At 35.5% G+C, this 26,699-nt stretch overlaps 1 protein-coding gene across 9 annotated transcripts in view; it reads right to left on the bottom strand.

Moving 5' to 3' along the window:
- The window catches only part of GREB1L (GREB1 like retinoic acid receptor coactivator), a 223,999-nt gene that overhangs the window by 54,268 nt on the left and 143,032 nt on the right, over positions 1-26,699 (bottom strand). For all 9 annotated transcript variants that reach the window (XM_025038617.1, XM_025038613.1, XM_025038616.1 and 6 more), the window contains 6 exons: positions 11,641-11,769; positions 8,978-9,094; positions 8,261-8,380; positions 7,104-7,241; positions 5,213-5,398; positions 692-1,018 (listed from right to left, as the gene is read on the bottom strand). In XM_025038617.1, coding sequence (XP_024894385.1) covers positions 692-1,018; positions 5,213-5,398; positions 7,104-7,241; positions 8,261-8,380; positions 8,978-9,094; positions 11,641-11,769 — 1,017 coding nt within the window. The remainder of the gene's footprint in view (positions 1-691; positions 1,019-5,212; positions 5,399-7,103; positions 7,242-8,260; positions 8,381-8,977; positions 9,095-11,640; positions 11,770-26,699) is intronic.

Below are 26,699 nucleotides of genomic sequence, written 5' to 3' on the forward strand. Positions count from 1 at the left end.
TTTATAAGTGAAAAAAACCCTAATATATGATACTTTCTGATGAAGCTTTCTGAAAGAGACATAGATCACAGAGAGATGGGCAGGCAAGTTTTGCCAAAGTGAAGCAGCTTGGCCTCTTTGATAGGAAGAGGTGAGAGCCATTCACTAGAGAAGAAAAGCAAAATTTAGTTCAAACAGCTACTCAGGATAATGTCTGATAAAAAATTAGCACAAGAAACAAAAATACATATTGTAATGTATCAACTTTCTGAACGTTTTCTTTAGAGTCAATATTACAACATTAAATATCCTCTTCGGTGAGGAGGTGAATACGTGAGCTAAGTTCCTGGCAAATTTGATTAACTGGCTTAGGCCACCTGTGGCAATGGCTTTATCACATGTTGGAGTGGTAACATTTCCAAAACCTTTTAAGAACAGAAGTTACATGAGACAAGGGTATCTGTTACTAGGGTATGATTTGAAATAATGCGCCCACAACCAGCTGACAGGAACACCAGCCAAAATAAGGGCTACACAAATCTGATCTGAGGAGAAAAGGAAAAGTTAAAATTAGGAAGATGAACCCAAGTGGGAACACTTAACCAAAGATTAGTTGCACAGATGCCTGAAATACCCAATAAATATTTTTCAAATGGCAGGTGATTGAATGAATGGATTAAAAACAAACAAACAAACAAGAAATATTACTCACCTAGTACTACCACACAAAATTCATTTCCTCTGATTTTCGATGTGCAAATTGCCACAACATAGTCTGGTAGCCTTTGATAGTGTCTCGTTTCACTGAGAGTCCTCAATGTCTCTGAAATGCCCTCCGCCAAAGAGTTTTGGGTCACAAGCACATGAACCAAGTCTTGAGATACGCTGGCAATTAATCTAGCAAGCCAGGGGAGTTGTCCTGGTGACACAGGTGTACACTGAGCACCCATCTGCAGGGTTCTCTCTCTCAGAGTAAATTCCTGCATAGCTTTCAGCATAATTTGCTCAAATTCTTCCCTGAGCGGTATCTGATCAGGACCTAAATTGAAGAGAATTACAGCTAGAATTTTTAAAAAAATCACAGCTAGAAAAGAGAGACACACATCAGCGTGCAGTCTTTCTAAGGCTACCATACTCCTACTGCCAAAAAAACTTTATCCTGTAGTGGCCACAAGTATAGAGCCCCTACTAACCATATCATATTGGGAAATTATCTTCTCTCTCTGTCTCAATATATTTTTAAAATGCAGGCTTCTGTTCTCCTTTATTCTAATCTTGATATATTGAAAAGAAGATGTACTCAGAGATTGTATTAATTCCACCGTACATCTTGGGAGATGGTCATTGAAAGTGGCATATTGCCTGATCTATTAAACTTGTTACTATGGAAATGGTCAATGACTAATGAAGTAAGATGCTAGCTAACCTACTGGTGTATAATCAACTTTAAGTTTCACTCATTTCTCATTTTATTCGTAGGTTCCATGCAAAACATTTTCATGTATTGCCTCTATATCTAATTTTGAGAATGCTATCCACAGGAAATTAAGTTTAATTATTTTTCACTCCTAATTTATATTTAGGCAGCCTCACACTTTCCCCAGATAGAGCATGCTCTCATCACCTAGTTATTCCCCAGCATTCTGGGTTGTTAAATATGGACTGTAGCCCTCTTCCCCAGGCGTGGTTGTGGCTAAGTGTCTACGGGTGGCCTGTGGCCTCTGGAATTCGGGAGATTTTGTTTCTCTTATTCGCTTTAGAAACTCAACCAGTCTCTAGGACAAAATAACCAAGTCAATGTTCGACATCCAAGTAACACAAATGAATTCTCACATTTAGTTTAAATTGAAACTAGTGACACTATGTTCACTTCCGCTGTTCAGTCATTTCTTTTGCTGTGCAGACCTGAGATTTGAAACTCAGGCTCCCATAAACAGATACAGACTCCTCAGGGTCTATGATGTGAGATTAAGCAATAGCCTTAGAACTCAGGGCTAGCAGCCCCTGTGAAAACATACAGGGATAGGAGACTGGACTTCTATGTGGGAAGGAGGCACTGTGAGTCAGAACTCTCCTTCCTTTAACAGGAGCTTAAGTGGCCTTCCTGGTTCCTACCCATCTTCTCTGGGAAAGTAAGAAAATGAAGGGTTAGTAATTTTTAAGATAGGAAAAAATTAAATAAAATATTATACATTTTAAAAATAAGCAACTTTACTTGGAGAAAGTTTTTTCCAGGATTGGCTGGAGGCCAGAAGAAGGTAGGAGAGTGACATCCTAATAGATTTTTCTCTTCTATACATGCAAAGAGGGCCAGAAAATTGCACTGCTTACATTGTGTTTATGTTTCTTACGTCCTCCCCAGTCACTTGCTAAGGGGAGATGATTGCCTCCAGGGAGCCATCGGTGCATCTGATCTTCATTTAGCTTTATCAAATTAGCATCATGATTAGTGGTCACTAGGTACACACTTGGTAGTCAGCTCAAAGTAGATAGATTCATACTGACCGTATTAAATGAAGGGAAAGTAATCATCTATTTAAAGCTTTATTCCATCAGAGCAGTTGACAGCTCAAAAGCATGTGGCTCTGATTACCTCCAATTTCCCTACTGCTTCCCATAGACCACCTGAAGGCTTAGAGGCCTGGTTAATAGGTGTGTCCATAAAACCCACTCCAAACCATGACTGAATAATATATTCTATTAGGCAGCATAATTAGTTTCAAATATAAAGGCATTTAGGGAAAATAATTATCAAACATGTTCACAGCATTCTCTGTTGCCTTAAAACTCACTTTTATACAGGTCTGACTGAATTACTGTTAGGAATTGAGAAATGAAAAATGTATCAAAGTTTAAAGGAGGTAAGAGAGCTCTTAGTAAAATGCCTTGCTTCCAATCACCTCCCATTTCCTCATCCTCAGCCTTTATAGCTAAACTGCAGGAGCCTTTTCTCTACATTTCAAATACTACTTGATAATAGTAATTTTGCTCCTTAAAGTAACTCAGCTTAGCTCAGGCATCAGTTCTGATGGCTTTTCATATAGAACAACCTTAATAGGAAAAGACAAGGTTCCAACAGACTCAGAGCCTAAGAATCTATGGATTTGCTAATTTCATTATCTACTTCAAAAGATTTTCAGATTGCAAAATAACAGTTTGGTTTTTTTTTTTTTAAGTCACTCTAGTGGAAAGGCCTATTCCTTCTGAAGAAGTTTGCTTTTCTTCTTTAGTTACCTCCAGGTAACTGAGCTGTCAAAGTATTAGACCTGTCTTTTTAGAAGTCTGGTTTACTTTTTAAAATGTTTATCTATTATCTATAGCATATATGAAGATATTCTCGTTCCCTTTTTTAAAACCTCTGAAGGCAAAATAAATAAATCATATTGGTGTTTTATTTCATCATTACAACAGCTTTATGATCTACATATATTTTATACGTCTCAATTTACAGATAAGGACACAGAAGTTCAGAGACAGTAGAACCTTGCCAAGTCAATAAGTAGGGTCTGCGGCTGGGATTTCAACCCAGGTCTCTCTGGCTCCCAAGACCCAGCTCTTAGCATTGGTCTCCACACTTTCCTGACCAAATAAATAAATTTTAAATAATTCAAGGACTCTAGAAGAGTTAGTTATTAAAGAGAAATGTCCCAATGTACACAAATTAGATTAAAAAAAAGAAATAGCTGCTCATGTATATTACGAGACATAATTAATTGCTTGCAAGTAAAACTCTGGAGAGAACACATACTGCAGGGTGGAGAAGTGTTTTGTCTAATTGCATGAAGGTGTTTTTTATTTTGTAAGCTAAGAGCTTTTAGTAATTTGAGGGAAGATATTTTGTTTCGACCATTTAGTTCATTTAATTAACTTGGACTTTGACTTTTAAAAATTGTTATTAAGATTGAAAAATATGCTAAACTGATTGGCTTGGTTTGCTATAACAGCATAACTCTATATGTCCTACTGATTCTGGATACATCTAAAGCTAGTTTCAGATCTTGGAACATAGTGAAAGTCAGTACGTAAAAATTAAAATTATGACATCAAATGAGCTGCAGACACAGGTGGTTTTTATAATTTTATTACCCTTCCTAATAAGCATGATTAGGAAGGCCTGGGGTTACCATGAAAATGGCTCATGAGATAGCTGAAACCTTGCAAGTTTCAAAAGCCCATGTCAAAGCTGCTCCCATGTCAAAGCAGGCCTTCGGGCTCTCAGGGCACCAAGAGCCACAGCTGCCAGCTGATGCTCCAAAAGCTGAATCTGGCCTGCTGAAGCATTTTTCCTTTAAACATTGTCGAGCCTAGTGTATTCATTTTTCAAAAGCAAAATATTTTCAAATATTAAAAAAATTCACAGGAGTGCAGATAAAATTTTTTAGGTGTAATTTTATATCTTCAGGATCTTCCTAAGTAAATCAGTGGCCTTAAGTCCTAGAGTGAGTGTGTAATTAGGCTGCATATTAGATAGCCTACTGCAGTTTGCAAAATAAAGGACATTGCAATGTAAATGTTGCTGACTCACCACAGTATTGTCAAGGCACCTGCATATACCCACTGTGGGGCTCAGAGGCTATAGCAGATAGAGGAAGTGAAGGGTTCATGACCTATGTATACCCCTTATCATAAAGCCTAGAGAGACTTCCAAGGAGGTCCAGTTATTACTACCTCAACGAAGTAAAGAATCATGGGACTACATCAAAGTGGTGTAGCTGAAGAAGAAAAAAATGGATGTAGGGATAAAAAAGCTAACTGGAAAATAATTCTCTAAGGCAATGACTACATTTGCATTCCAAATGGCAGCTGCACTTTCAGAAAGGTGGTTTGGCCAGACTTCCCAAGGAAAGATGCTGGGGCACAGCTCTTTGAAGTTCTGTCATCAAATCCTTTGGAGACCTCAGGACCACTATGACACTGGACACTAGGTGGAGCAATTTCTCTCTTCTAGAACCCAAAGAAAGAGCCAGGAGCAAGGGAGGAGAGATCTCAGAGAAATGGGGGTGGGTGTGCAGGTAAATAGGCAAGTGGTGGAAAGGAGGGAAAAGGAGTGAAAAGGAAATGGAGAGGAAAAGGAAAGTCATAGCGAATGGGGCTGAAGGAAAACAACGTCAGAAATGAAAGGGAGCGTAAGAGATAGTTGGATTAATGTGAGAAAGTGGAGAAAGAAAAAAAACGTATCTTAAAAAAAAGAATAAAAACCATCACCATCAAATGATTATTGAAAATAGCTTACCTAGCCGCACAAGATACTGTATCGTCAGAAGAATCATGTTTTCCACACTCAGGAGTTGGCTGCCAGTCAACCCTAACTGTTCCAAATCTTTGTTTTCCAACTGTGGAATCTTGTAGCAATTCACCAGCAGCGGACTCACAACAATGTCACCAACATTTCCATAGAAATAGGGTAAAGTGCCATAGCCTGCCCCAAAAGAAGCAGGTCAATAAAGTTCAACATTTCCTTTTGAGGTCCAACCAGGTACACTTGCTCAATTAGGATCAAAGATGCTCAATAAAGTTCCCTGCCCTCGGAGATGGATGGCTACCAAACAGATCACTCAAACATATCAATCCTAGAGAATTCATTCAGATGCTCCAAATTTTACCCTTACATTAAGTCAGATGAACGAGAAGCAAAAATACTCAAAAATATTTATCTGTTTCCCACAGAAAGAACATGTTAATATCATATGTCTGCCATAGAGGATTGACGAGAGTTTGCAAAATATCTTCGTATCCTTTGTAAAACTGCAATGATAAAATATTTTCTGATAAAATTCTTGATCAAGTTTCTTTTCAGATAAGATGTCAGGGAAAAACAAACAAACGGACAAACAAACAAACAAACAAACCCAAAAACTTAGATTGTAACAACATGCTTCACTTCCTGAGGTTTTCTTTAAAAATTTGTAAAGCTAAACTCATTGATCAAAAGCAATATTCTGCCAGTTGCAGGTACTTGGAGGTTTTACTCCTCTTGCTATCTTAGCTATTTTTTATTATGTTCTCTTCCTAATGTCAGCAAACAGCTTCAAGTTATCTTAGAAGTTTACAGGACAAAAATATGTTACAATATACCCTGTTTTGGTGGTCTGATAGAGAGGACAGTCTCTCTTTGAGTCTTTCTAAAAGGCAGATACCAAGGTCCCCATGTTTTACGTATCTTTCCAAGGCTTACTTGGACTATGCATGCAAGTCAAATGTTCAATAAGAACTTCCTGACATACAGAATGAAAACAAGGGGACTCCTCCAGTGCCTACAGATCCAGGATGAGTGGATAGGGGAGCCTGATAAAGGACAGGGTTTGAAACAAAACCATCCATGTCAGGAGGCTCAAGCCAACTGCAAGCAGCAGATAACACCTCACATAGACATATCCAGAAGACCTAAACATAAACATCCTATCTGTTAAGTCCCCAAGGTAAAGCAGGCAGTCTCCTTCTGGTCTAGGCTAACCCTCAAATGAGGGGACCCTTGAGTGGGTATGAAAGGCACTTAGTACTGGAATATAGGGACTCCTAAATGTCTATACCTCCACTTATACACAGCTTGGAAAGACTCAGACGCCTTAAAGATTCTGATTCACAGATGATTCCCCACAGTTCAGATCTGCAACCCTGGGGACCTCTTGGTTATCCTGAGTGGGGCCTATTAGCTGGCTCAGCTTGCTTCTTTTCTTTGTGGTTTGGCTCCCTTTGACTTAAATGTCCCCTCTCCTATCTTGTCCACTCTTGCCCTAGGTCTCACTCAGGACCTAGCTGAAACACCACCTACGAGAAGTCTTCTCAGACTCCTTTAAGGAGGAGTGAAGCTCCCTTTCCTCTAAGCGCTTGTAGTTCTTGGTTGTGAACCTCTACCAGCTCAAGTATCGCGGAATGTTGTAATTGTTATTTATATAACAGAATCTTTCACTAAACAGTGCTCCCTGTGGGCCAAAAGATTGCCTTATTCCCAATTTCTAGTCATATATTTAATATAGAATGAAGGAGCTGACCAATAAAAGCTGAAAGAATCAACAGATGGACAAAGAAATATATTTCTGAATATGTGAAAAAATACACAAAGCAATGGAGAAACACTCCTAGATTCCAGATGACACAGGCACCTTGGAATTCCTTTGCCTTACCTATCAGAATTACTGGTCTAACTCCTGAGTTACTCAGCAGGTTTTCAGGAACAATTACAGTTTCCCCTGCAGGAATGGGTCGAGGTTGTAAAATTCCAGTTAATGGGGTCTGTGGAACTGGGGCAGATAAAAGGGACTCTGGAAAAAAAGTTGTTTGACAAGAAGGATTAGACATAAAAGCTAAAGGCAATACAACTGAAATCAATGCAGTATTAATACTTTTAATATGGACGTTTTGGAGGTCTAATTTTTTTTTTCCCCCTCATTGAAGTAATTCATGTTTATTATATAACATTAGAAGTGAGAAAGACAAAAGGGAAAAAATCAACCATTATCACATCATCTGGTGGTAACTACTATTTAGAATTTTGATAGTTCTTTCAGATGAAGTTTTTTGGATTCTATTTTGTATCTTTCCCTAGCAGAATATCAAGGCATATCTGCTCATTATAGAAAAATTGAAAAGTATAGAAAAGTCTGAAAAAGGATCAACTGCTCATAAATCAGTACCACCTAGAGGCAACTATAATAACATATTGGCACAATTCTTTGTGTATACAGTATCTCTCTTTAGTCTTTAAAATTATTTATTTAAACAAACTTAAATTTAAAGAACTCCATCTATATATTAGAATTGGTATATTTACATTTGTCTGTGTTTTGTACAGCAAAATGTAATGAGCATTTGAACATTTAACTGTAGGCACAAAAATGGCCACAGCTTGGGTTAAAGGAGAACCAGCTGGTTTTTCAGGATTCTAGTCACAACTGAACTATCCAGGCCAGAAATAAGTATGGGTCACATAAGGAACCAGATCGGAGAACATATCTAACACCACTACTGGCAAAAGCAAGTTCATTTGTGCTCTCTGATGGTGGGTTGGTAGCATCATGCCCTATGTAAACAATGGCTTACCAATAGTATGGGCTAAAACAAAGTCTGAAGGTGAATTAAGATCTTTATGATGGCACATGTGCTTCTAAGGAAGGCAAATGAATGGAGACAAATATTAGCTACTATCAGTATCCATATATAATACTGGAAACAATGGTTGGTTAAGGAAATTTATCTTTAAAGGTTCAGGGAAAGAACAAGAGTAGAAGATATCTCCGCTAATTCAAGAAAACTTAAAATCCATCTTCTGTTGGAATCTTACCAGTTCTTGAAAGAGGGCGAACTGTAGGAACAGGTACAACTAAACCAGGTTGGGGGACAGGTGACCCAGGGTACCATCCCCGGTGTCGTTTCTTTGGTGGCCCAGAAATGAACATGGTAGCTGAAAGCAAAAAGAAAGATGAGCTTTGTCCATAGCAGTAAAAGAAAGGAAAGAAACCAAAGTACTACAGAACCTTTAATTTGATTATACTTAGAAAGTCTGTTGCTTTTCTAGAGGTAAAGATTAAATTAGAAAAAGTCATAGTAACAATACCACTTAAGATTGGTATGCTGTTTTCCAATTTACAATTTTACCCAGATTCTTTCATTTGATTCTATCAACAACCCTGTGAAGTTGTAGGACAAATATATTGTTATACCCATTTTGTAGATGGTGAAAAGAAGGCTCAGATTTGCCCAGGATCACATAACAGAGAGAAACTTGGAACCCTGTACTTTGGTCAGCAAAGCCCATAGTTTTTCAAAATACTTCCTTATACACTTGATTCACTATTATTTCCTAGATAGGCTCATCTTGTAGAATCACCAAAATATTTAATCCTTACTGCTCAGACCAATTATAAACTTTCAAAACATTGTATGAGAAGCTAAGGATAAACTGGGAGTGCACTGTCAGATAATTCATCATTCCGACCTCTGAAGCACTTCTTCCATAATTAAGTTGCATTATTTCAAAACTCTAAGATGAGTATTGTACCTTGGTCTCCTGATGCATAGCTAGGTCTTGGTGACAAAGAGTAATTCCCTGGGCAGGCTGGAGTGGAGCTAGATGCACTGCTCTTCCCTCCATGGTTACCATTTCCATTAGCGCCATCTGTAGTACACGAGAGGAACCACTCAGAATAGAGGCTGGACAGGACACTACTTTCTGTGATAAACCTCATACTCTAGGATTCAAAGAAATCTCACTGACAGGACATTCCAGTTACATAAAGCCAACTATAACCATCAGAGTAGTATTTTCCTTAAAATGAAGTGTCACCTGAAAATAATACTATTGTAGGACCCCAGAGATCTTTTAGAATCATTTTCAGTGAAATCTTTGGAGGTGAAGGGTGGAAGGAAGAGACGACTTTTTTTTAAACTTTGTATTATGGAAATTTTCAAACATATACAAACGTAGAGAAAATAGTATAATATGTATAACTATGTACCCCACCGCCTAGGTTCAACATTCATTAACACATGGTCAATCTTGCTCTATCTATACTTCCTATCTCTTCCCCTCACCCCACATAAAACATATATGCTCTGGATTATTGTGAAGCAAACTCATTTATCATATAATTTCATCTGTAAATACTTCTATATGTGTTTCTAAAAGAAAAGGATTCTTGAAAAACAATATTATTATACTTAAAATTAACAATAATTAATAATTTATTAATATAAAATATTCCATCAAATTTCACCTAATTATCTCAGAAATGGTTTTTTTTTTACAGTTGGCTTGTTCTAATTGAGATTAAAAAAAATCCACACATTGAATTTAGTTGCTAGATCTCTTAAACTTCTTTTAATATATAGGATTTCCCTTTTCTCTTTCTTACAATTAATTTGCTAAAAACTTGGCAGAATTTCTCATTTTTTGGATTTTGCTGATTGGATATCCATGGTATCATTTAACATCTCCTCTATTTCTTATAAACTAATTGTTATATATAGAGGCTTACTCACATCCAGGTCTGATTCTTTTTGGCAAGAGTATCTCACAAGTACTATTGTATACTTTCATCAGGAGGCACATAATGGCTGTTTTTTTCTCTTCTTATAAGATTGATCAGTGGTTTCAAGAGCTGCTAGCTTAATACTTGAATTACAAAGTTGTTCATCAGCTTTTCATTTAATGGTTTTAGCAACCATGAGATTACTGCCAAGATCCATAATTTCATACATTTTTAAATGCTGTAAAAACTTGGATCTAGTTTGTTTAAACCTATAATCTTACCAGAAGGTAGATCTGCAAGAATTGTTGGACCAGCGTAAGAACAAAAGTGATCTGGATAAATTATGATGCCTAACTGTTGGAAAGTTTCTAAGAATGACAGGCTCTATTTCTCCTCATTCTTCTACCTCTCTGATAATTTCTTTTCCTTAAATTCTGGAATTTTCTAGGATTCTAGCCTTAGTTCACAGCTTGCCTTATCCTACATTTCTCCTGGTGATTTAAATCACATATTATTTACTCTGGTGATTTTAATCACATATTACTGGTGACTCAACTCTATACTATCAGTTCTGATTCTTTCCTACGATAAATTAAATGACTTTTAAACAGCTCTCCACTTGGATATCTCATAGGTATCTCAAACTCAACATGTCCAAAATCAAACTCACAATCTCTTCCTGGGAAACCTGCTCCTCCTTCTGCATTCCCTGTCTCAAGCAATAGCACCATTAGAAAGATGGACGTAAACCGAGACCCCTTCTACTTCATGCTCACTTTGGTCAGTCAAGTCCTGCTGATTTTACTTCCTGAGTAGTTCTCCAATCTCTCTCCTCCTCTCCAACCTATTATTGCCCTGACCAAGGACCTCATCATTTCTCACCTAGACTACTGAAATGACTCTCAACTAGTTTTCTTACCTCTTATTTTCTTTGCTACCAAAATGATCTAACTCAAGTTCAAATAAGACCACGTACTCCATAAGTTACAGAGTAAAATCCATGCTTCTTAGGTTGGTCTCCTGTAATTTTTCCCTTGTTTACCATTTACTCACCGCCTGTCTCCTTGAGTTTGACATTTTATAGGTTTTAACAAGTCCAAAGTACTGTAAGTTCCTGCACGCATCATGCTGCTTCTTTCCCTTCCTTTTCCTTTCACGTTTTGTTCTTGCATTTCTCTGAATCTGAAATGTGTTTTCCTCATTCCTTTGTACAGTGAATATCAACTCATAGTTCAAGACCAAACTCCTCCAAGAATTCATTCTTGACTGATCCCCAAAATGTTGAGCTAAAACCTCCTCTGTGCTCCCCTAGCATATTGTTCTATTTACTGCAGCACACTGAAAATATTTTCTTATCAGTCTATCTCTCCTACTAGGTTTTAAGTGCATTACAGGTCAGGGATTGAATCTTATTTATCTTTCTATCCCTAGTTCCTCATCATAACAAGTACTCAAGAAATATTTGAGTACTAGCTCTGTCTCCTGGGTCAAATGTCATTCCTTGACTCATCTGGTTAGAACGCAGAGAACACAAAGCTTTGTATAAAAATACATTATTATAGATAGCCCCACTTCTGTCATCGATTGGTAAAGAAGCAGCTTCTGTTTTCTTCTACCAAACTCAATTAAATTTCACATGAGTCTTTTATAGACTATATATTTACCAAAGAAATATAAGTGAGGAAAACATCACCTGCAGCAAAAGTCTTCCCTACAACCTGCAAAGACAAAGCCAGCGGCTTCACAATGTTCCTGTTCCGGGTCAGGTCCTGAGCTCCACTTAAATTGATTGCAGAATTAGTTGGACTGAGAATTGGCGAATCTTTAAAATGAAAGAGGTTGTTCAAATTAGCAACTATTTATATATACAGGAAAGAAGTTAAGTCAACAAGAGTGAGGTGAAAGAAAACAGATTGTAGAATTACAATTTTTTTTCTTGACTTATTTTAGGAAAGTCAATTTCTCTGTATTCAGGTTTTATTATTTTTTTTATGTATATAACAAACACTCACTAGAAGTTACTATGTGCTGGGTGCTAGTATAAGCACTTTAAATATATCAATTCACTTAATCTCTATAAAAAATGAGATAGGTACTAGTACCTTAAATAGTGGTAGTCATTTAAAACTTGGTCAAAATTATAAGATATGATATCAAGGATATCTTTATGTGTCATATTAAACTGTCTCCCTATTTTAATGAGATATATTTATCTCTATCCACGTGAGTTCGTTATTTAAAAAGTGTCACACAAACTAGGTCATTGCACTCTAGGAGAAAGCACTTCTCTCTGAAGAAAAGTTGCTTTAATTTTTGGAAAAAAATAGAATTAATTTACCTATGTAATACCAGGTACATCCAAAAAAAAAAGTTCCTATTTGGATTCAGAAAATAATTCAGCTTCAAAAAACCACATGCCATTTCAGAGACAGGCTCTGGGATAAAGACTCGAGCCAACTAGAGTTTTCTGAAATGAGTACAGACCCCAAATCCCTGACTCTACTCTGGCAGAACAGTTTGATCAATTTTCACAGGAAAGTGTCAAAAAGGACTGTTAAAAATCTACGAGAGTTTGAAAAATAAAGTACTCTAAAAAGCAGGATACTGATGGTGCTACACTAGAAATTATCTAAAAAATTAATCTTCATACCCAAACCTGATTGCTAATACAACTAATAAGTGTTTCTCATTAAGAACTCAAAAGATTGAAATGGTCCTCTACTGGCTCAGAAGAGTTAAAGTGCCTCTCTAAGAGCCTGACTTACCACCAGGGAGTGATTTTAAGTTCAATAGGAAGAGTAGAGGCCAGTAACTGCACATACAACATTATAAAGTCACAGAAAATGGAAGACGACCCAAATTTTTCAGATCTTAACGAAGAAATGTATAGGATAGGAATCCAGCTAAGTTTGCAGTGCCATTACACAGGTTGCTCATTATGTTTCAGGCCACAATCATATTGTTTGGAACAAGACTAGTAGCTTAATACATTAGTTTATACTTAGAATTTTAGCATATTTTAACAGTCTGAGTAAACATGTTGGTGAAATTTGGTTGACAAATTACGAAATAAGGTGGTGATTCACCTTATTTTTCCGTAATCAATGAATTCAGATTAGACCAGACTAATCTTTTAGAAATAATGAAGGAGTACAAAATTAATATGCAGAAATTAATTTTCATATATAAAAACAACAACCAATAGCTAGATAAAATGCCTAACCAATAGTTAGATAAGGAATAAGCTTAATAAGAAAAGTCACACTACATAAAGAAAACTTTATAGTATTTAATATAATGGCTGGGATCTGTTTTAAAATATTGAGGGAGGGAGAAAGAAAGGTAGTAAGATTAAATAACATTGACCATGTGTTCACAATGATTGAAGCTGGTCCATGGTGGAGGTTAATTATATTATTATGTCTATTTTATATGTATTTTAACTTTTCATATTAAAATTTTTTTTTTTTAATTAAAAAATACTTCTGTAGATCATGAAAAAAGACCTGAACAAGTGTTTAGAGAGGGAGTCAACCTATTTGGCAGTCAACCTAAGTTTTTTTTTTTTTTATGCTTCAAACATTTATTTTACAAAAACTAGTTTTATGTGCTACCTTTGAACTTTATATAATAACCGCTTTATCTCAAGTTCAATCAATATCTTCGAATTTATTTTTATTTTTATTTTTCAATTTTTTAAAATTAAGTTTATTGGGGTAACATTGGTTAATAAAATTATATAACTTTCAGGTGTACATTATAATTTCACATCTGTATATTCTATAGTGTGTTTGTCACCCAAAGTCTAGTTTCCTTCAGCTACCATATATTTGATCCCCTTTACCCAATTCACACTCCACCTAACTCTCTATATTTGACCCCCTTTACCCCGTCTACCTCTCCCCTCCTCCCCTACCCCTACACTCTGGTAACCACTAGTCTATAATCCATGTCCATGAGTCTCTGTTTGTTCTGTTCATTTGTTGTTTTTAGGTTTATATCCCACATATAAATGATATCATATGATTTTCAACTTTTTCTGTCTGGCTGATTTCGCTGGCTGATATCTCGAGGTCCAATCATGTTGTCGCCAATGGCAGTATTTCATCTCTTCTAATGGCTGAGTAATATTCCATTATATACATGTACCACAGCTTCTTTAGCCAATCATCTATCGTAGGACAGATTGCTTCGATTGCTTCCATGTCCTGGCCACTGTGAATAATGCTGCTATGACCATGGGTGTGCGAGTATCTTTTCGGATATGGGTTTTCAAGTCTTTGGGGTAAATACCCAGTCAAGGGATTGCCAGATCATATGGTATATCAATTCTTAGTTTTTTGAGGAACCTCCATACTGTTTTCCATAGTGGCAGTACCAATTTGCAGTGTATGAGGGTTCCTTTTTCTCCGCATCCTCTCCAGCATTTGTTATTACTTGTTCTGCGAATTACAGCTATTCTGATAGGTTAGTATCTCATTGAATCTAAGTTATTTTATAAATAAAATCTGATCCTAGGAAAATGCCAATAGTTTAAGATATTATTAGGATTAATATTAGAATTATTGGAATGTTTTAAAAGTAGGCAAATTGATGTAATGTTGATATGAAAAAAAATAGACAAGAACAACTGGAAACATTCTGAAAAATAAGAGAAATTAGGGGAGGCTAGTATGATGATGTAATAAGACATTATAAAACCTCAGTCAATAAAATATTGTGGTCTTAGTGGATTATTAGACAAACAGAATAATCGAACAAAAAAAGACAGTAAGGAGTAGATGCAAATATACTTGATAATTTAGTATAAGATAAAGGTGTTAGCTCAAAGTAGCAATAAAGATGAACCATTCAATAAATTGTGTTGAGGCAATTGAATATATATGAAAAAAATTAAGTTGGACTGCATCTTACACCAAGTAACAAACAAAGTCAAATGTAGCAAAGATATACATTTAAAAACTGAAAATATAGAAACAGTAGGAGAAAACATGGGAGAGTTCATTATAACCCAGAAATGGAAAAGAACAAACTATTGTTCAAAATGTAAAAGCTATAGAAAAAGATTGAGTTATTCAGCTACATAATAATAATAAAAAATTCTGAATGGCAAACACACTGTACCCATGCAAACAGTAGAGAGCTGGCTATGCTAACAGAAAAAATATTATTACTAGAGAAAAAGGATATTTTATAATGATGAAAGGATCAACCCACCAGGAAGATATAACAATTAAAAACATATATGCACCTAACAACAGAGCCCCAAATTCATGAAGCAAAGACTGACAGAATTGAAGAGAGAAACAAGCAATTCAATAATAATAGTTGGAGACTTCAATACCTTGCTTTCAATGATGAATATAATAATTGGGGAGACAGTCAACAAAAAAATAGAAGACTTGAACAACACTATAAACCCACTAGACTTAATTGATATCAATAGAACGAAAGGAGAAAACACATTCTCAAGTGCACAGAGAACATTTTCCAGGCTAGACAATATATTAGGTGGTAAAAGAAGCCTTGATAAACTTAAAAGAATTGAAATCATATAAAATACATTCTCTGACCTCACTGGAATCAAATCAGCAATCAGTAACAGAAGGAAATTTGAGAATTTCACAAATATGTAGAAATAAAACAACAAAATCCTAAATAACCAATGATTGAAGAAGGAATCCCAAGGGAAAGTAGATATCACTTTAAGATAGATGAAAAAAAATCACAACAGATGAAAACTTAAGACATGATGTTAAAGAAATGCTTAAAGGAAAATTTATAGTTATATATGCCTATATTAAAAAAGAAGAAAGATCTCAAATAAACTAACCTCCACCTTAAGACAGTAGAAAAAGAAGAGCAAACTAAACCCAATGTAAGTAGAAGGAAAGAAACAATAAAAACTAGATAAGAAATGAATGAAGTAGGGAATAGAGAAACAATAATGAAAATCAACAAGACCAAAAGTTATTTGAGAAGATCAACAAAACTCACACTTTTACTTAGATTGACCACAAAAAAAAGATGTAAATTACTAAACAAACAAACAAAAAAAATCAAGAATGAAAAAGAGGGGCATCATAGAAACCTTATAGAAATAAAAAGAATTATAAAGGAATACTATGAACAATTATATGCCCTTGTTATGGACTGAATTGTGTACCCCCCAAATTTATATGTTGAAGCTCTAATCCCTAGTACCTTAGAATGTGACAATGTTTGGAGATAGGTCTTTAAATAGGTAATTTTAAGGTTAAATGTGGTCATAAGTGTGGGGTCTTAATCTAACATGACTGGTGTCCTCATAAGAAGAGAAAGAGACACACACCAGGGGCATGCATGCCCAGAGGAAAGACCATACAATGATATAGCAAGAAGGCAGCTATCCGCAAGCCAAGGGAGAGAGGCCTCAGGAAAAACCAATCCTGCTGCACTTTGACCTTGGACTTGCAGCCTCCAGAACTGTTATAAGATACATTTCTGTTGTTTAAGCCAGTCTATGGTATTTTTATGGCAATCCCAGCAAACTCATACAGACCTCAAATTAGATGACTCAGATGAAATAGACAAAATGGAAATACTAAGGAATATACTACAAAACTACTAGAGCTAATAAATTTGAATTTACCAAAGTTGTAGGATATAAGATCAATATATAAAAATCAACTGCACTCCTGTGCTCTAACAATAAATACAAAAATAAAATTAAGAGAAAACTCCTAATTACTATAACATCAGAAAAAGTAAACTTAATAAATTTAATGAGAAGTGCAAAACTTATACTATGAAAACTACAAAACATTGTTAAAAAAAACTTAAAAGACCTAAATAAGGGGAAAAAGATTCTATAAAGGGAAAGACATCCTATGCTCACGGATCAGAAGATTTAATATTGTTAAGATGGCAACACTACCCAAATTGTTCTAAAGACTCAGTGCAAGCCTTATCAAAATTTCAGCTGGTTTCTGCGCAGAAATTTAGCTAATACTAAAATTCAAATGGAAATGCAAGGGACCCAGAACAGCCAAAACAATCTTGAAAAATAAAAACAAAGCTGGAGGATTCACCTTTTACCATTTTAGAATTTCATGCAAAGCTACAATCATCATCACACAGCTGGAGGATTCATCTTTTACCATTTTAGAATTTCATGCAAAGCTACAATCATCATCACACAGTGGCATGAGGACAGACACAGATCAATGGAACAGCACTGAGAGTCCAGAAATAAACGCTCTTAGAATAAAATATAGGAGTAAATCTTCATGGCCTTGGATTAGGCAACTGTTTTTTAGATGTAACACTGAAAGCACAAGCAACAAAAGAAAAAAAAAGATGAACTGGACTTCATCAAAATAAAATATAAAAAAAACTTTTGGGCTTCAAAAGATACCATTGAGAGTGAAAAGACAACCCAGAGTGGGAGAAATATTTATGTCATATCTGATAAAAAGGCTTGTACCAGAATCTGTAAAGAACTCTTACAACTCAATAACAGAAAGATAAATAACCCAACTGAAAAATGAGCAAGTGATTTGTACAGATATTTCTCCAAAAAAGATATAGAAATGGCCAATAAGTACATGAAAAAGTGCTCAACATCTTTAGCCACTGGAGAAACACAAATCAAAACCACCATGAGAAACAACTTCACACCCATTAGGATGGCTAAAATAAAAAAGACAGACAATAACAAGTTTTGGTGAGTATATGAAGAAATTAGAACCCTTATACATTGCTAGTAGGAATGTAAAATGATGCAGTCACTTTGGAAAGCAGTTTCTCAGATGGATGTAAATATGGAGCTACCACATGATCTAGCAATTCTACTCCTAGGTACGAAATAAAAGAGAAATAAAAAAATATTTCCACACAAAAATCTGTACACAAATGTTCACAGCAACATTATTCATAATAGCCCTAAACTAGAAACAACCCAAATGTCCGTCAACTAATAAATACGTAAATAAAGTATGATATATCCATAAAATGGGATACCAGTCAGCAGTAAAAAGGAATGCAGTACTGATACATGCTACAACATGGATGAACCTTGAAAACATTATGCCAAATGAAAGAAGCCAGTCACAAAAGGCCATATGTTTTATGATCCCATTTATATGAAGTGTCCAGAATAAACAAATCTTAGAAATAGAGTAGATTTGTAGTTTCCAGGGGCAGGGGTTGGGGGTGGAGTGAAATGCAGACTGACTGATAATAGGCACAAGATTTCTCTTGGATGGAAATGCCCTGAAATTTATTGTGATGGTTGCACAATTCTGTGAATGTACTAAAATCCATTAATTGTATACTTTCAATGGGTGAATTATATAGTATAATGAATTATAGCTCAATAAAGCTGTTATTTTAAAAAACACTATAAGCAAAATTATAAATAAGGGAAAATATTTATAACTCACAGATAATTAGACTATGTACTCCTGTCGACACAAGTCAATAAGAAAAAAGACTACTGTTGGAGACACTTTGTTATCCCATATCACATCTCTTTGGTTCATCTTTGATTTCAACTGTTTGGTGAACAGTTCTACTGAGCTCAGATTCTTGGGGACATTTTACCTCAAGCTCACATCTAACTTCTTTTAGCTCTTTGTCTCAGAGCATTCTCCAAGGCCACAAAACTCTCAGCTCTGTGTGTGGTCCAGAGTATAAGAGACTGTAATAGTTCTGGGGCAGCCAGCAGTAATGGGGGACATGAGAATAAATGTCTTGGCCTTCCATTCTGTAGAAGAATAATTCTGGGAGGCATTCTGCAAGCTTCTTAGAGGACCTGGTTTACAGCAACTACATAGAAAACACTGTTATGCTATTTTACTCCTGACTGCAGGGATCACATTCCACATAAACTATTTGTACCCCAGTTCTTCCTTCAGGCTCCAATTCTAGCAGAACCCAAACTATGACAAATAACTCTAACTAAAGGGTAAAGGATATAAACTTAGAGTTCACAAGAAGAAAATGCAAACGGCTTTTAAATAAACGCAAAGATGCTCAATGTCAATATTAAATGCAAATTAAAACCACACTTAGATACTATTTTCCGCCCATGAGATTGACAAAAATCTAAAAGTTCAATAATAAATGTTGTTAGTGAGCCTCACACATGCACATGTATATTTCTAAAAAAAAATGTAAATATTTCAAAAGAATGGAATAAATAAAAATTTTAAAATAAGGATAAAAAATAGTTACATGTAGATCGACAACTGGCACCAGATGTACTTCTTAAACGCAAAGTGAGTGTTTACTTTAGTATTAGATTATGCATAGTGATTTTAAAGGGTAATTGCACTCCAATGAGACTGTTTTTGCAAAGTTATCAATGATCTAACTCCCAAATCCAGGGGAAACTTTTTGGTCCCTATCATACTGAATCCCACTGCTGCATTTATTTATTTATGACAATTATTTATTGAGCAGAGACCATGTGTGAAGAACCTTGCTAAGATCTACAGGTAAAATGGTAAACAACACAAGCACTGTCCTTGTGTAAGTTTTCCTTTGTCTACTAAAGTGTTCTTCAATCCTTTTATTTTTCGTATGACAATCTGACCAGACTCCATGGTTTTATTTTTAATTTTTGAAAATTTATTTCATTTCTATTGCTTGTCTTATTTTATTTCATTAACATATAAATCATGAAATATATCAATTATGGAATAATCAGAAAGCACAGATGAGCATTAGATAAGGTCAGAGTGACTTTTCCAAAATGTTAATCCTATTATGTTATTCCCTAATCTTAACCACCTTGCACAGCTTCTACTCTTGAATTTGTCATGTATGGAGGCATTGCTATATCTAGCATTTAACACTGGTGATTTTAATTATTTGAGATCTCCCTCAAATGTCCAAAATGTGATAGCTTGTGATCTTGCTGAGACATGAATTTGAACTGCAGGCTCTTGTACAGAACCTGGTACTTAAATGGTAAGTAAGCAGATGACTGCCCAGCATCTGCACCTCACCAAGGCCTGATTCTCTCGTCTAGTGATTTCATATCCATTTAAAGGAGGAACTTGTCAGTACTGGAGAAGTCACAAACTTAGGAAGTTCCTTAAGCTGGTCACAGCTCTGTTCTGTTATAGTGGTTTGTAACTTATTGTTTCTCCCACTAGGTCATGAAACTCCTTGAGGGCATTCCCAGCTCCTGGCACAATGTCTGTCACATCTTAACTAAAGAAATAAAATGAAAAAAAAAAAAAAGCCAAAATAATCTGTTTATCCTCTTTATGCAATAGTTTAATAACTGTTAGCCCAAAACCCTGGTGGAAAAGTTTTTTTTCTAAAAAAAGGGAGCCATTTAAATAGTAAGTAGATAGAGTCTGGTTTTGCCACTTATTAGCTTTTTTTTTTCACCAAATATCCTTTCTGAGATTCTGTTTCATGATCTGTAAAATGGTACTAAAACCTATCTCAGAGCAACAATTAACATGTTTAACACAGGGCTTAGGATACTGTGTTATAGATATTCATATTTATTTTGCTAAATCTTGTTAAGGGTTTTCCAGATGATTGAGAGCTTAAATCTTTATGAGCTCTTTTTGCCCTGACACCTATATAAAAAGTAGACTACTGTAACATTGTGATTTATAAAATATTTGGTCTTCATCCACAGATCCTGGCTCAAAGCTCTTAAAGCCCTGGAAATTTCCTAAGGACTGAGAGTAATAAAAGCATCTTTTGTTATGTTAATGAGGCGACATTTGACCTCCACCTAAGAATAGGGGCTGATTGCCAGCAGAGCCGACCTTGTGATTACAGGGTTGGAATTTTCAGTCCCACCTCGAGGTGGGGAGAGAGAGGCTGACGGTTGAATCAATTGCCAATGGTCAATAATTTCATCAATCATGACTATGTAATGAAGCCTCCATAAAAACCCCCAAAGGACAGGGTTCAGAGAGCTTCCGGGTTTGGCAAATGCTTGGGAGATGCAGGGAGAGGGGCTCACCTGGAGGGGGCATGAAAGCTCTGTGCCCCTTCCTAGATAGCTTGCCCTATGCACCTCTTCCATCTGGCTGTTTCTGAGTTATATACTTTTACAATAAACCAGTGTTCTCTGCATTCTGTGAGCTATCGTAGCAAATTAATTGAACCTAAGGAGGGAGTTGTGGGAACCTATGATTTATAGCCAGTCTATTGGAAATAAAGGTAATAACCTGAACTTATTATGATGGGCATTCTGAATTGCAGGGCATCGTCAGAACCTCCAGCCTACAGCCTGTTGGCAGTTGGTCAGAAGTACAGGTAAGAGCTTGGGCTTTCGACAGTGCCTTAACTAAGTGAGAGAGAGCGAGAGCAAGAGCTAGAGAGAGAGAGAGAGAAAGAGAGAGTCTGTATGTGTGTGTGTGTGTGTGTGTATGCATGTACGTGCAGTCTTGCAAGACTGAAACCCTTAACCTGTGAAATCTGATGCTATCTCCAGGTAGTGTCAGAATTGAGTTGAATTCTTGGACACCCTGCTAATGTCCAAGAATTTTTCGTTGGTGTTGGGGGGATCTCCTCTCCCCCAAACACTGCCATTTGGTCCAGGAATCCCCATTCAACTACATAATCTGCTTCTTTCCCATGTAAAGTACACTGGACCTATTTTTACCTTCAGATTGCAATCAGAATAATGTCCTTCCAATAAGATACCTTATTTCTATTAATGCACTCTGAGGCTGTATTAATTATTTATATCAGCCATGTTTTACTTCTGAATCAACTGAACTGGCATTTAATGAAAATGTGAATATATCTCCCCCCTAAAATTAACGTTAAATCAGATCTTTCTAACCTATTCTTAGACTGTGGATTGTAAAAACAGCTCTATAACTGACAATAAGTTGTACATACTTAAAGTATACAATTTGATGTTTTGACACATTTATATACTAATGAAACCATCACCACAGTCAAAACAGTGAACGTATTTATTACTCCTCAATCTCCTTGTAATCCATCCCTCCTGTGTCTCCCTTGCTCCCTCATCCTCAAGCAATCACTGACCTGTTTTGTCACAATAGATTAGTTTGCATTTCCTAGATAAATAGAATCGTACAGTATTACTTTTTCTTTTGTCTGGCTTCTTTCACTCACCATAATTATTTTCAGATTCATCCATGTTGTTACAAGTATCAATAGCTCATTACTGTTTATTGAGCCATACAACATTGCCTGGATATATAACAATTTATTTATCCATTCACCTGGATAAACATTCACCTGGATGGATGTTTGGGTTTTTTCCAGTTGGGGCTATTATAAATAAAGTTTATTTGTGCATAGTGTTTGCATGGACATATATTCCTTTTCTCTTGGGTAATTATCTAGGAATGCAGTGATAAGACTATTTGGTAGGTGTACGTTTAACTTTTTAAGAGACTGACAAACTATTTCCCAATAGTTATACTATTTTACATTCTCAGTAATGTATTAGAGTTCCTCCACATCCTCACCAATGCTTGGTATAGTCAGTCTTTTAAGTACAGCCATTCTAATACCTATGTAGTAATATCTTATTGTTGTTTTAATTTGCATTGCCCTAATGACTAATGGTGTCAAGTGTCTTTTCATGTGCTTAACTGCCATCTATGTCTTATGCCCATTTAAAAAATTAGGTTATTTTCTTATTATTGAATTTTTAAAAGTCTTTCTTTTAGATACAATTCCTGTGTATGCTTTGCAAAGATTTTCATCTAGGCTGTGTCTTCTGAAGAGCAGAAGTTTTACATTTTAATGAAGTCCAATTTATCATTTTGTTCTTTCATGAATTGTACTTTTGTTGTTGTATCTTATTGTGACCTGCCTAACCCAGGTCACAATTATTTTTGTTTTCTTCTGGAAATTTTATAGTTTTCAGTTTTATATTTAGGTCTATGGACCATTTGAGTTATTTCTGTACGTGGTGTGAGCTATGGATGGAAATTCATGTTTTTGCATATGGATATACAATTGTTCCAGCGCCTTTTGTTGAAAAGGTTATTCTTTCTTCATTTTGTGCCTTTGCTAAAAAGTAGATTTTACATATATGTGTGAGTTTATTTCAAGACTTTCTATTCTATTCCATTGATCTATTTGTATATTTTTACACAAGTACAATGCTGTTTTGATATATGTAGCTTTATAATAATTCTTGAAATCAGGTATTGTTAGCCTTCCAACTTTTTTCTTCTTGTTCAGAGTTGTTTTTACTATTTTAAATCATTTTCATTTCCATATGAATTTTAGAATTAGTCTGTCAACTTCTATCCACAATAAAAAATCTGGGATTTCGGTTTGGATTGTGTTGAATCTATAGGTCAATTTAAAGAGACTTAACGTCTTAACAATATTAGTCTTCCAATCAATGAACAAGAGATATCTCTCTAAATTATTTAGGTCTCCTTTACTTTCTCTCATCATTGCTTTCTAGTTCTCAGGGTACAGTTCTTTCACATTTTTTGTCAGATTCATCCTTAAATATTTTATATTTTTATGCTATTATAGTTGGTACTGTTATTTAAAATTTTTAAATTTAAATTTCCATAGATGCTGATAGTTCATTGCTTACATACAGAAATACCATTTACATTTGCACAGTAGTACCCCTTATTCACGGAGGATATGTTCCAAGTTCTCTCGTGGCCACCTGAAACCTAGGATAGTATCAAACCTTATAAACATTATGTTTTTTCTTATACATACATACCTTTTCACTTAAAGGAAGCAGTTTACAGCTTTTCTATGGCATGTTGGAATTTCCAGCATCACTACTCTTGCACTTTGGGCCATTATAAAGTAAAATAAGGGTTACTTGCCACAAGCACTGTGATACTGCAATGGCACAGAGACGGCTGGTGGGTAAGTAACTGGTGGGTGGGGAATGTATACAGTGTGGATTAGCTGGACAAAGAGATAATTCACATAAGGGTGGAATGGAGAGGGAGGATGGGAAGTTTTTAATCATGCTACTCAGAATGGCCACAACTTAAAACTTAATTATTGTTTATTTCTGGAACTTTCCATTTAATATTTTAAGACCTCATTGGACTGGAGGTAATTGAAAATGAAACCGCAAATAAGGAGAGACTACTGTACATTTATTTTGTATTCTGCAATGTTGCTAAACTCATTTCTTAGTTCAAGTAGCTTTTTTGTATATTTCATTGGATTTTCTACATAGAAAATCATGTGATCTGTGAATAAAGACAGTTTTACTCCTTCCTTTCTGATCTTAATGCCTTTTTTTTCTTTTTCTCGCCTGACTGTACTCGCTAGAACCTCCAGTACAACACTGAATAGAAATGATAACAAGACATGCTTGTCTTGTTTCTGATCTTTGGGAGAAAGCATTCAGTCTTTTATCACTAAGTATGTTTGCTACGGGATTTTAGTAGATGTCCATTATCAGAAATTTCCTTCTTTTCTTAGTTTGTTAAGCGTTTTTTAATCAAGAATAAATGCTGGATTTTGTCAATGCTTTTTTCTGCATCTATTGAGATAAGGATATGTTTACACTTTTTTAGGTTAACCTGGTAAATTACATTGATTGATATTCAAATGTTAAACCAACCATGCATTCCTGGGATAAACCCCACTTTGTCATGATGTAGTACCCTTTTAATATACTGTTACATTCAACATGCTAAATTTTTACTAAGAAATTTGTATTTACATAATGAGGGATACTGGTTTGAACTTTTTTTGTAATGTCTTTGATTGTGGTGTCAAGGTAATGCTGGTCTTATAGAATGATTGAGGAAGTAGTCCATTCTCTTCAATTTTTTTGGAAGAGTTTGTATAGAATTAGTACTATTCTTTCCTTAAATATTTGGTGGAATCTATCACCTGGGCCTGGAGTTTTCTTTGAGTAGGTTTTAAACCACATTTTCAATGTATTTAATAAATATAGAGCTGCTGGAAACAGTTCCTGTTCCTGACCTGAATACTGGGCCCTGTTTCCTCTCATCCTTTGCATGCATCAATCAGTAATATGTTGAACATCAGAGGAAACCCTCTGTACATCTGTGGGGTTCTCTCTCTCTTTCTCCCTTCTGGTCCTATGAATTAGCTGTTTAGGTCTCCCTGCACTCTCAGTTCTTTCTACTCGACTTAGGGAATCTACTGGGCTTGACCACAGTTCCTCTCCCTGCATCATGGTCTGGGAATTCTCAAGGCAGTAAGCTTAGGCAATGTTAAGATTCAGATTATTTGTTTCCCATTTCTCAGGGATCACTGTTCTTTGTTGCTTGAGAAACATTGCCTTGAAAATTGTTTTTCATGTATTTTTGTCCATTTTTTTAAAAGGTTGCTTCAGGTGGGAAGGTATATTCAGTCCCTTTTTATATGCTGAGTTGAACTGCTACTGATTTTCCAACTTTAATGCTCTCCCGCTCCTTTTCCCATTCTTCCTGCCTCTTACTCTATTCTTGTAATCTGAGATATATAAACATTTTACAGAATTCTAGGTAGAGATCAATATCATCTTTGTATCTCCAGATCCTACTACTCGGTAATTGCCCAATAAAACTGTCAGTAGTGAGCAGAGAAAGTTCAAATTCTGATTTTGTTACCTTCTAGCGGTATATTGGCCTTGTCTGTTAGGTACGAGTCCTTATTCCTCTACATGCAAAGAATGCTAAAGAAAGATCAGTAATAAGCAGGTATTTTCTACTGAGCTATACATTTTGCTTAACCCTGAGATCTTTTGAATATTTAACTATGACGACTATAACCTAAAAGAAAATTCATTTTGAATATTTAACTATGACAACTGTAACCTAAAAGAAAATTCATTTCTATTTATAACTTAAATAGAAAAAGACATGTTAAAATCTCATTTCTCCCATAAATCATTGTTTTTTTTCTTTCAGTATATATCTGTCTGTTTTACCCACCTATTAATTACATAATATAACAAAAATATAGTTAATATTACTTTTTAATTTAACAATTGTTTCCCATGTGGCTGCACAGTGTCATAATTATCTTTTTTTACATCTTCCTCATGTGAGTATGCTAAGAATTATTCAACTGTTTCTATCTATACTAAGACTACTTCTTCTTTTTAGTTAATATAAAGAGTAACTGCAGTGAATATCTTAATTTTCCTTTTAGGTTATTTTCTTGGCTAAGCCCCTGAAGTGAGATTACTTAAGTAAAGGACATAAATATTTTTAAAGTTCTTGTTATATATTGCCAAATTTCTTTCTTAAAAGGTTGTACCACTGTTCACCTGCATCAGTCTGGCTGAGGGTGTCTTATCATATCCTTGCCAGCACTGTATATTATCATTTAAAGTGGAACGTTATGGCTAATGTATTGGTGAAAATGACTTTTCACTGTTCTTACAGTTTCTTCATTCCTACAAGGTGGGCCATTCTTTCTTATACCTGCTAAATAGTGGTATTTTCTCTTTTGTAGGGCATGGGGAGAAGTCTCACAAGCATATTCATGGCACAGAGGGGTGTGATCACAGGTTTTCTTTCCTCTCCCTCCCATGCATGTGTTCATCAAATGTTTATCCAGTCTTTTCAGAAGGCCATATACTATGCTAGGCTCTGGGGACAGACTAGAGCAAGTAGGTAGATACAATTTCTGCCCACAGAATTTACAGTATAAAGGATGAGCCTACAAGTTCTCAATTTCTGGTTGGGAGTAGGCAAATCTGCCAACCAAAGATTTCCCACCACATCTGGAAAAAGGAGATAGTGTTTTGGAAAAGAATTAATTTTAATATTCATGAGGAATTAAGTTTAGAAAATC

Source organism: Pteropus alecto, unplaced genomic scaffold (assembly GCF_000325575.1).
Source record: "Pteropus alecto unplaced genomic scaffold, ASM32557v1 scaffold146, whole genome shotgun sequence".
Taxonomy (NCBI): Eukaryota; Metazoa; Chordata; class Mammalia; order Chiroptera; family Pteropodidae; genus Pteropus; species Pteropus alecto.